Below are 11,835 nucleotides of genomic sequence, written 5' to 3'. Positions count from 1 at the left end.
TGAGGTCGATGGTGGAGAACACCCGGTATTGGGCGATTTGGTTCACCATTTCTGATATGCGGGGTAGCGGGTAGGCGTCTAGTAGGGTGTACCTGTTGATCGTTTGACTATAGTCGATCACCATCCGTTTCTTCTCGCTACCCCTTACCACTACCACTTGGGCGCGCCACGGGCTGTTGCTGCGTTCAATAATGCGCTCTTTCAGGAGCCTGTCTACCTCGGTCGCGATAAACCGCCTGTCCTCCCAGCTGTACCTCCTGCTTTTGGTCGCTATTGGCCGGCAGTTAGGGGTAAGGTTCGCGAATAGCGAAGGCGGCTTTACCTTCAGGGTAGCCAGACCGCACACTGTGAGGGGCGGCTGGGACCCACCGTACTTGAGCATGATGCTTTGGTGGTTGCACTGGAAATCCAGGCCCAAGATCACGCTCGCACATAGGTTCTTCATGATTAATACTTTAAAATTATCATATACAGTTCCGTTAATGCACAATTGTACCGTGCAGTAACCCAGAATGGTCGATGTCTGGGTTTTGTCAGCCATAGAGATGGTACCCTGAGTAGGGACCACCTTTAGGGAGAGTTGTTGTGCCAGTTCTGGGTGGATAAAGCTCTCCGTGCTTCCACTGTCAATTAAGCATTTAACCCGGCACCCGTTTACCTCGATGTCCACCATTGATCTGGATAGCGGGTGCGGTCTGGTCTGGTCCACTGTGACCGATGTCACTGTAGGGCCCTGATCGATACAAGATGGCGTCCACGCTGTCTGCTCACAAGATGGCGGACCCCACGAGGTCGGGCAAGATGGCGTCCAAGATGGCCGCTCTCACGGCGCACACGCGGCGGTGGCGGGTTTTCCGGCGGTTGGTTTTCCGGCGGGGTTCCCTCTGCACACCTTCCCGAAGTGCCCCTTCTTACCGCACTTAAAGCAGGTGGTGCCTTTCGCCGGGCACAGGTTTCTGGTGTGCTTTGGCTGCCCGCAGAAGTAGCAGTTGGGTCCCTGACGCGTCGCGGCTGTCGTAGGGCTTCTGGGGGGAGAGCGGGGCCCAGCCGGTGTCGGGCTGTCGGGCGGGGAAGATGCCTTCCAAGATGGCGGCGCCCTCGGTGCACACGTGGCGGCGTGGACGGCGCGGGCTGAAGAGTAGGCGTCCGAGTTTCTCTGGGCCACATCCAGGGATCGCGCGGTGTCCGCAGCCTGTTTCAGGTCTAACCCCGTTTTTTCCAGCAGTCTTTGCCGGATGTAAGTGGAGCTGAGGCCTGTGATGAAGGCATCGCGAACAAGCTCGTCAGTGTACACTGCGGCTTTTACATCTCGGCACTTGCAGTCTTTGCCAAGCATTTTCAGGGTGCTTAGGAACTCCTCCACCGATTCCCCAGGTCGCTGTGCGCGGGTGGCGAGCAGGTGCCTAGCATACACCTCATTCGTAGGCTGCTGGTAATGCGCCTTTAAGATGTCGCAGGCGGCCAGGTACGTCTCGGCGTCTTGGATGAGGGGGTAAACCCGGTGGCTTACCCAATTCCGCAGAATTCCGAGCCTCATCCTTGCAGCGTCCGTAGCGTCTTTGACGGCTGCGGAATTGTCCAGGAAGAATTCCATACACTCAAACCAGTGTCCGAAGCGTGCTGATGCGTCCGGAGCATGTTGATCCAAATCCAAACGTTCGGGTTTCAGGAGTTGATCCATAGTGTTGAAAATAAGTTAATAAAATTGATGTGCCTCAATAATTCTGAGACTCGAAGGTAGCAGAACAAAACAAGACTTTTATTAACTTAGAACGAAACACGTAAGCGAGAGAGATGTCGTCCTTCTGGAGAGTGGGGCTAGACTGAAGCTAGCTTACAAATGGGGCCAGGTATGGGCGGAGCCCTACACACAGCACATTCCAGTATACAATACAGCACATTCCAGTACACAATACAATGAGGTCTGGGGGAAGGGAAATGACACTGAAACCGATCTCAGTCACAGGCAGTGATGAATGGAAATATTTCATCACATTCACCCCTTCTATAGATTTAGTCTGTTCGGGGGTTTGATAGTCCTCTGCGACCGACGTGGCTGTTGCGGTGCCGCGGGTGTCGGCTGGGTGTCCCCGGTAGCCTCCTGGGTCTCTGCCGGGGGTGCCGCCAGGGTTGTTGAAGGGGTAGTTGGTGGGGGTGCCGTTGGTCGGTGTTCTTCCGGGGGTGATGAAAGAGTAGTGGGTGGGTAAGAGTTGCTGTGATCGTCGTTGCTGCTATTGCCGTGGTTGTTGTCGATGCCGGCTGGGGCGATGTCTTTTATGGACACGGTGTCCTCCCTTCCGTCGGCGTGCCGGACATATGCGTATTGGGGGTTGGCATGGAGTAGGTGTACTGGCTCCACGAGAGGGTCCGTCTTGTGGCCCCTCACATGCCTTCGCACGAGTACCGGACCTGGGGTGGAGAGCCATGACGGCATGGATACGCCTGAGGTGGATTTCCGGGGAAAGACAAACATTCGTTCATGAGGCGTGGTATTAGTGGCCGTACACAATAGCGACCGTATCGAATGGAGCACATCCGAGAGGACTTCCTGCCAGCGGGAGATAGGGAAGCCCTTGGTCCTTATAGCTAGAGTGACTGCTTTCCATACTGTCCCACTCTCTCGCTCCACTTGGCCGTTACCCCGGGGGTTGTAGCTGGTGGTACGGCTCGTGGCGATCCCCCTGGACAGCATGTACTGGCGTAGCTCTTCACTCATGAAGGGCGCCCCCCTATCCGTATGGATGTAGCTCGGCATACCGAACAGGCAGAACAGGCTGTTGAGGCATTTAATGACCGTGGCGCTGGTCATGTCTGGGCAGGGGAAGGCGAATGGGAACCGGGAGTATTCGTCCACAATGTTCAGGAAGTAAACATTGCGGTCGACGGACGGGAGGGGGCCCTTGAAATCTAAGCTGAGCCGCTCAAAGGGCCGTGTAGCTTTGATTAAGTGGGCTCTATCTGGGCGGTAGAACCGAGGCTTGCACTCAGCGCAAGTGCGGCAGTTCCTGGTCAGGGACCGAACTTCCTCAATCGAGTAGGGTAAGTTACGGGACTTTATGAAGTGGAACAGCCGCGTGACCCCTGGGTGGCAGAGGTCGTTGTGGAGGGTCTGTAGCCGATCCCCGGTGGCGCTGGCACACATCCCTCGTGAGAGGGCGTCAGGGGATTCGTTAAGGGCCCCTGGCCGGTAAATGATGTCGTACTCGAAGGTGGAGAGCTCGATCCGCCACCTAAGAATCTTATCATGTAACTATAAATTACATGAAATAACTATTTTAAACAATAATTTAAATTTCTGAAAAAAATAATTTTATTTTCTAACGGGTCTAAAAATAAACTTACCTTTCTTTAAAGTATTTAAAAATAATAAATCTGTGGAAAAAATGTTTTAATTTTAAATAAATCACCACTTACCTTGTAAAAAGCAGGCCTTACGACTGCTTTTTACATGTCTAACTTCTGCAGGCTTACCTTCCCGGGAAAACCTGCAAAAAAAAACGTAAGTTCGATGCGCACGCGCTGCCTCTCCTGCGCATGCATTCCACCTCTGAACCCCTTCTTTCAGGGGAACGGAAGTTCCGGTTTCCCGCGCACGCACAGTGCATGCAGGAAACCGGCACTTCCATTGGGCCCGCACGGGTGAGTACCCCGTGCGTACTCACCCGTGGAGACCCGAAGTTCCGGGCCATTAGAGATAGGGAAACTGAAAGCAATGAAGATGAACAAGGTTGAAGAGCCAAACGGAGACGAACCTCATACCTGTTGGACAAGGACAAAGGCTGAGGCTCCTCCTGCACTGCACCCGGGGTCCCCTTACCTGCCTGAGTTGCAGTCACGTTCTCCTGTCCCTTATTAATACAGCACTGATGAAATTGTTTAAAAAAAACTATTATCACCTCAGTGTTGGTAAAGCCAAGAATACTTCTGTGACACTTTCAGAGGAACAGAGAACAGGAACTCAGTCACAGTGTTAACTGTTGGGCAATGATTCTTATCAGTCTGCAGATGATTACAGGGGAACAATAAGGTAAATTCCGGAGAACGACGTTAATTTCACAGTATAACAACAGAAAATGCTGGAAAAACTCAGCAAGTCAGGCAACATCCGTGGAGAGAAATTTGAGTTGACGTTTCGGGTTTGACCCTTCTTCAAAACCTTCAGTTTCGGATTTCCAACATCTGCAGTATTTTGCTATCGTTAATTTCACAGTAACTGGCACCTCTCCAGATAAAAGGGAAGTGGAACAGTATTGGCTGAGGGACATAATATCCAATGACTTACATTGGACGTTGCGCTAAGAACATCCTCCATTCAGTAGATTTAAGACGCCAATTGCGGTCCACTTTGTGGAACTTAAGCCAGCAAAACCGGAACAGCGGGGAGAGTGAAACTGATCGCTCCACTCTTCAACCTGGAGAGGAATCTCACTCTGGCCATGGGGGCGGAGGGTCTGGTTTTATTCCTGCTCTGGGCATTCCTCGATCCCGGGGCCGTGCAGGGCACAGTGGTGCCGGATTTCGGTGAATGCAGTTGGTTCTTTCAGGACAAGATCCCACCGCAGGGATTCGACACTCAAAACCGGGTCAAAATCTGCCAGCGGTACATGAACCACTATCACTATGGGACTCTGTACCGGCCAGACCTGCGGATCCCGGTCTATTCCGCTTACAGGTACCCCTGCACCATGGGTGTCGATAAGAGATTCAGACCCAATTTCTGGTTTTATGAACCTCAGGTAAGAGAAAGACTTGCATTTCTATAGCGCCTTTCACGACCTCAGGATGTCCCAAAGAGTTTTACAGCCAATGAAGTACATTTTGAAGTGTGGTCACTGTTGTAATGTAGGAAATGCAGCAGCCAATTTGCGCACAGCAAGCTCCCACAAACCGCAATGTGATAATGACCAGATAATCTGTTTTTGCGATGTTGATTGAGGGATAAATATTGTCCCCAGGACCCGTGGGATCTTTTACAGCCACCTGAGAGTGCAGACGGGGCCTCGGTTTAACTTCTCATCGAAAGACGGCACCTCTGACAGTGCAGCACTCCCTCAGTACCACACTGGAGTGCCAGCCTGGACTTTTGTGCTCAAGTCTCAGGAGCGGGGACTGGAACCCACAACCGTCTGGCTCAGAGGCGAGGGTGCTGCCAACTGAGCCACAGCTGACACTTGTACCAGCTGGTCTGGGTTACAGCACTCTGGTCGTGACTCTACCATTCACTTTAAAAGTGTTAAATGTGCATTGTAGCATCGTTTGGGGACCACAAGGCAGTCCCAATGAGTACAAAAAGAAAATACAGCAGATGCTGGAAATCTGAAATAAAAACAGAAAATGCTGGAGACACTCAGCGGGTCAGGCAGCATCTGTGAAGAGAGAAACAGAGTTAACGCTTCAGGTCAATGACCTTTTGTCAGAACTGGAAAAAAGCAGGAAACAGAACAGATTTTTAAGCAAGTGTAGAGGCTGGGAAATGGGGGAGGGGAGGAAAGAACAAAAGGGAAGGTCTGTGATAGGATAGAAGGCGGAAGAGGTTAAGAGACATTTAGAAATATACAAGGCGAGACGAGATGGTAATGGGACAGGTTAAGAAACAATGGATGGCTCTAGATGAAGTCTAAATTGCGCTGGCAGAATGAAAGACAGCTGCCATGTGGGGGAGAAGAAAAAAAGACAGACAAAGAGTGTGGATAAAAAATATATATATATATGATAGGGGCCGAGGTTATGATCTGAAATTGTTGAACTCTATGTTGAGTTCGGAAGGCTGTAAAGTTCCTAATCGAAATGTCCCAAAGAGTCCCAATGAGTGTCGTGTGTCGCTGAGGTTTCTGAAGATAGTGAGATTTCGCTAGGCTGGGAGGTCAGACGGGAATGACAGTCAACAGTTCTGGGTAGACATTGCTGTCATTGGTCGACAAGGCAAATACAGGTGATATATATATATTGGGATTTATCACCAGCTTCCGTGTTGTCGATTTACAGCAAATGTATTTAAAATTGTGAAAGGACAGAGACAGTAACAGAAAGAAAGAACTTGCACGTATACAGCACCTTTCACCACCTCAGGACTTCCCAAAGTGCACAGCAAGGTCCCACAAATGACACGACACTCGAAGTGTGACTGACGGGAAATAAGCACCAGATATACTACTTTTTAAATGTAATAGATACGATTAACGTAGGAGGGTAAGGAAAATGACCAAGTTTGCAAATTACATCAAAATAGGAGACAGACCAAATGAGGAACAATATAACCAGATTCAGAACATAAGAACATAAGAACATAAGAAATAGGAGCAGGAGTCGGCCATTCGGCCCTTCGAGCCTGCTCCGCCGTTCAATGAGATCATGGCTGATCTTCTGCCTCAACTCCATTCACCGGCCCTATCGCCATATCCCTTGATGCCCTTACTAGTCAGAAATCTATCGACTTCTGTTTTGAATATACCCAATGACTGAGCCTCCACAGCCCTCTGGGGTAGAGAATTCCAAAGATTCACCACCCTCTGTGTGAAGAAATTTCTTCTCATCTCAGTCCTGAATGGCCTACCCTTTATCTTGAGGCTGTGGCCCCTGGTTCTAGACTCCCCAGCCAAGGGAAACATTCTCCCAGCATCCACCCTATCAAGCCCTGTAATAATTGTGTATGCTTCAATGAGATCCCCTCTCATTCTTCTGAATTCAAGAGAATACAGGCCTAGTTTACTCAATCTCCTCTCATACGACAGTCCCGCCATCCCAGGAATCGATCTCGTGAACCTTCGTTGTACTCCCTCTATGGCAAGTATATCCTTCCTTAGATAAGGAGACCAAAATTGTACACAGTACTCCAGGTGTGGTCTCACCAAGGCCCTATATAATTGGAGTAAGGCTTCTTTACTCCTGTACTTAAATCCTCTTGTAATGAAGGCCAGCATACCATTTGCCTTCCTAATGGCTTGCTGTACCTGCACATTCACTTTCAGTGACTCATGTACAAGGACACCCAGGTCCCTTTGAGCATCTGCATTCCCCAATCTTTCACCATTTAGGAAATACTCTGCCTTTCTGTTTTCTCTACCAAAGTGGATAACTTCACATTTATCCACATTATAATCCATCTGCCATGTTCTCACCCACTCACTGAGCCTGTCGAGATCCCCTTGAAGTCTCTTCACATCCTCTTCACAACTGACACTGCCACCTAGCTTTGTGTCATCAGCAAATTTGGAAATGTTACATTTAGTCCCCTCATCCAAATCATTGATATAGATTGTAAATAGCTGGGGCCCAAGCACCGATCCTTGCGGTACCCCACTAGTCACAGCCTGCCATCCTGAAAAAGACCCGTATATCCCTACTCTTTGCTTTCTGTCTGTTACCCAATTCTCAATCCATGCTAATAGCTCCTTATGTGGCTCGGTGTCAAACTTTGTCTGATAAACACTCCTGTGACGCGCCTTGGGATGTTTTACTATATTAAAGGCGCTAATTTGAGCTATAAAAAAGGAGCACATTTGCTGAGGTTAATGAGCTTTTCTTGTTGCTAATTTCTGAAAGTGTGACTATTTCCTAATGCATCAATCTATGTTGGTTTTAGATTGATGATCGAAGTGCCTCGGCTGAAATGACAAGTAGCGAAAGTTGTTCCAGTGACAATCAGGCAGTGGATGCAGATTACAAGCACTCAGGTTATGATCGAGGCCATCTATACCCATATTCCTTTAATGTGAATGATAGCAGTACAGCCACCTGCACCCTCACTAATGCGGTCCCGCAGACCCACACAGCCAACGTTAACTGGGCTAAAGAGGCAGAATCTATTCTCCTGAAGTTGGCACAGATGTGCCACAAATCTGGCCGGTCGACATACGTGGTGACAGGCGCTGCCAATTCGACAACTAGCAAACTGAAGAACAGGGTCACCGTGCCTGAACTAGCCTGGACGGCTCTTTGCTGCACCTCTCCACGGGACCAGAACAACGACCCCTGTCTAAATAACAACATGGAGCCAGAGGGGCAAAATGTACCGACGTACGATAAAGACTTTTCTTTCGCAGTCAAGAAAAAGATGGAACCAGAAGAAGTCACAGTCAGACTGACTGTGAGAGAGCTGCAAAAGGAATTGGGTGTGGCCAAGATCTTTGACAGCTGCAGGGGAACGAGTGCAGACGATGAGGCAGAGACCTTCGACGAGGTGAACACATTGATAGTGAAAGTCATATCCATAGAAAACGGAGGAGATTCGGTCAGGAGATGGTCGTGGGTGTTTACAGCAATGTGCTGTCTCCTCGCGGAGAGATGGTCAATGTGGGTTTAGTGGCTGAGGATCGTCAAACTTGCCACGAGTTCTCAAAGTGGTGATAATTTAGTGCTTTAGTCTCACTATCAATTACACATGAACTTTGGTAGCGTCACAGTGTTAAACATGCTACTCAGGTTCTAGCCAAGGTTTTTTGAGTGCTTCCTCAGAATTGGAACAGCCTTCGTTAGTGTAATCTCCTAATCTGTCACAGCAATTGTCAGCAATTCATAGGAACAAGAGTAGACCATTCAACCCCTCGAGCCTGTTCCGCCATTCAATTCGATCGTGGCTGATCTGTACCTCAACTCCAGTTACCCGCCTTGGTTCCGTAACCCTTAATACCCTTGACTAACAAAAATCTATTAATCTCGGTTTTGAAATTTTCAATTGACCCCCAGCCTCAACAGCATTTTGGGGGAGAGAGTTCCAGATTTCCACTACCCTTTGTGTGAAGAAGTGCTTCCTGACATCACCCCTGAACGGCCTGGCTCTAATTTTAAGGTTATGTCCCCTTGTTCCGGACTCCCCCCCACCAGAGGAAATAGTTTTTCTCTATCTACCCTGTCAAATCCTTTAATCATCTTAAACACCTCAATTAGATCGCCCCTTAATCTTGTATACTCAAGGGAATACTAGCTTAGTCGATGCAACCTGTTCTCATGTTTAACCATTTTTACCTCTGGTGAATCTGTGCTGCACCCCCTCTAAGGTCAGTATTTCCTTCCTGAGGTCATAGAGTCATACAGCACAGAAGGAGGCCATTTGGCCCATCGAGTCCGCGCCCGCTCTCTGTAGAGCAATCCAGTCAGTCCCATTCCCCCGCTCTATCCCCGTAGCCCTGCAAGTTTATTTCCCTCAAGTGCCTACCCAGTCTCCCCTGGAAAACATTGAGGCCTAGAAATTGGGTTTTGGCTTAGCCAGGGCTTTAGCGCCGGAAGTTAGTGCCGGCGCTAAGTCCCCCTGCGCGCGCCAAAAATTCAGTAGCGCCACGCCCAAACGGCTGCCGGCGCTACTGAAGGGTCTTAGCGCCTGGAAAAGGGCGCTAACTGCCGTTTAGCGCCGCAATTCTGGCGCTGCGGCACCCGATGCGGTGCGGCAGGCTGGGGAAGTGCAGGCCTCCTCCTTCCGTTAAGGAGGAGCTGCCTGCACCTGGCCGCGGCCCGCGCAAATCTGTTTAAAAATGAGCCCGGCACCTCGGACAAGTGCCGGGCTTGCATCTGTTCCGGGTGGGGTGGGGGAGAAGTCCGGGGAGGGAGCTGCGGGCAGGCGGCCGGCGGGAAAGCGGCCGGCCGCCGCGGGGCCTTTAATGCGCCGGCGCAAACACATGTTGGACTCTGTTGCCAGAGTCTTAGTTGTGGCTGCCACGGGCGAGGCGGCCGCAACTGAATTTCGGCGCTGGGGCCCGTCGGCATGGCAACCGGGACGCTGCGCACACCGATGACGCCATCGGTGCCGGCGCAGCGCTACCGGTGCAACGCCGCTTTAGGGCCCCAGGGAATTTTTCAACTGGCCATAACTCTGGCGCTAGTCCCTCTAGCGCCTCAAAAGCGGCGCTAAGGCTAGTGAATTTCTAGGCCTGAGTGTCTCCACTTCCACCACTTCCGTCGGCAGCGAGTTCCTCACATGCCCCCTGTATCTCTGTGGTGCCCAGAACTGAACGCCGTATTCTATATTGGGTCTAACCAGAACTTTATATAACTGTAACATAACTTCCACCCTTTCTATTCCAGCTCCCTCGAGATAAAGGGCAACATTCCATTAGCCTTTTAAATTATTTTTTGTACGTGTCCACTCGCATTTAGTGATTTCTGAAGTAGGACCCTTAAATCTCCTCGCTCCTCCACAGTTCATAGCTTCCTGCCATTTACAAAATACTCTTGCTCTATCTTTCTTGGGTCCAGAGCGGATGAGCTCACACTACTGCACATTGAACGCTGTCTGCCACAGTGTTGCCCACTCACTTAATCTATCAATGACCCTTTGCAACTGTTTATTGTCAAGCCCCTCACCAGTTTCCTGCTATTGTTTCCCAAGACCCTGATTAGTCTCCTGCCATTAATTTGCCAACAGATTCATGCACCTCCTGGCATTCTGTGCTAAATCGCTCATCGGTATTTATTGAGTCACATTGTAATTAAACCAAAGGCAAGAAGTCATTTCACAAGACTGATCAACCAATTCAGAAGCCCAGGTCAATACTGTTCCCAAGTCATTTAATCCCTCTGAGGATTCTTTTCCCAACCAATTTGATCTCTTCTCTCTCTGCCCCCTCACCAGTGGATTCTACTCTCCACTAATCCACAATTTCAGATGGTCTTGTTCCCATTATCTCCAAAGTGGCCTGTCTCAGTGCAATCCAAATTCTAATCCTAACCCAACCTGCAATCTAGAGAATCTGCTCGTCAACAATTGCAAAATCTTAAGAGAATCCCATTTCCAATTCATCTAAATTGCTGAAGGCTGCCTCTCTATCTGTGTCAGCGCGTCAGAGTATAGGCCTTGTTACGATATGTTTCTGGTGGTGGAATCTTTATGTTCCGTAGTGAATTGTCTTTCGCCAAGGTTCACTTCCCTTTCAAGAGGACTGACTTCTGCCAATTCAACAGTTGGGTTGCTTCCATGCTGGGATATTTCCTACAGTCGCCCACGATGTTGGAACGTCAAAGGAGAGCACAAACCTTAATGACATTTCAGGACCTGACTTTTCCAAAGGCAAAGTCAACAGTAGTGGTGGTGTTTATGAAGATACAGATGCTGGCCCCTGCCTACTGTTGTAGGTTCGTTGGTATTAACATAGGCATTGACATGAATCTTGTCATTCATGTGGAAATGACTTATGAAATGATACTGGGCGGCCTGCTGGTGGCGCTGTCCAGGGAGAGTATAAATACTCGGACATGAGCCCAGCTTGCTCAGGACATTCTTTAACAAGAACTAGTGAAGGACACAACTAGATTTCCATGTTGAAAAACAGTTGATTAAAGCCTTGTTTAATACTTAGACCAAGTGCCTAGTAGTTTTCTTACGTCAATTTAATCAACTGCAACCCGCTCCACGCTCTGAGTGATTTGGGAACAGACAGCTATGATTCAAACTGTAGAAGGAAGCCGCCGGACTTCCAATCTTTCAGGCGGGCAGAATGACATGAATCTTGCCATTCATGTGGAAATGACTTATGAAATGATACTGGGCGGCCTGCTGGTGGCGCTGTCCAGGGAGAGTATAAATACTCGGGCATGGCCCAGCTTGCTCAGGACATTCTTTAACAGGAACTAGTGAAGGACACAACTAGATCTCCATGTTGTAAAACAGTTGATTAAAGCTTTGTTTGATGCTTAGACCAAGTGCCTAGTCATTTTCTTACGTCAGTCATTAACATGTCAGAGGTGCCGCGCTTCTTGAAGTGTTGGCAGCGATTATTTGTCGATATACACTTTGGTTTACTTTTTATCTCTGCTGTTGCTTGTCCTTGAACTGATTCCTGTCAGGAGTGTCTCCATGGTAGCTCAATGGTTTTATTTCAGTGCCAGAGCCTATGGGAATACCAT

The 11,835-nt window shown here is 49.3% G+C and overlaps 1 protein-coding gene across 1 annotated transcript; it reads left to right on the top strand.

The window, feature by feature from the left end:
- Positions 1–4,020: 4,020 nt before the first annotated feature.
- Positions 4,021–11,627, top strand: LOC147120902 (endonuclease domain-containing 1 protein-like). Its single transcript, XM_085979341.1, has 2 exons — positions 4,021–4,736; positions 7,583–11,627. The coding sequence occupies exons 1-2, from the start codon at positions 4,437–4,439 to the stop codon at positions 8,300–8,302; spliced, it is 1,020 nt and encodes a 339-aa protein (XP_085835467.1). The 5' UTR covers positions 4,021–4,436; the 3' UTR covers positions 8,303–11,627.
- Positions 11,628–11,835: the final 208 nt, after the last annotated feature.

Source organism: Somniosus microcephalus, chromosome 3 (assembly GCF_052327205.1).
Source record: "Somniosus microcephalus isolate GS21.2 chromosome 3, FLI_Smic_1.0, whole genome shotgun sequence".
NCBI classification, from domain to species: Eukaryota; Metazoa; Chordata; class Chondrichthyes; order Squaliformes; family Somniosidae; genus Somniosus; species Somniosus microcephalus.
Note: the sequence above shows the minus strand (reverse complement) of the source record. Positions and strands in the feature narration are given on the sequence as shown.

Bases quoted from the DNA above. Each gene is read 5' to 3' on its own strand.
- LOC147120902 (XM_085979341.1), top strand. From the start codon at position 4,437: ATGGGGGCGGAGGGTCTGGTTTTATTCCTGCTCTGGGCATTCCTCGAT. The intron at 4,737-7,582 runs GTAAGAGAAAGA...TGTTGGTTTTAG, and splicing joins TCTGGTTTTATGAACCTCAG to ATTGATGATCGAAGTGCCTC.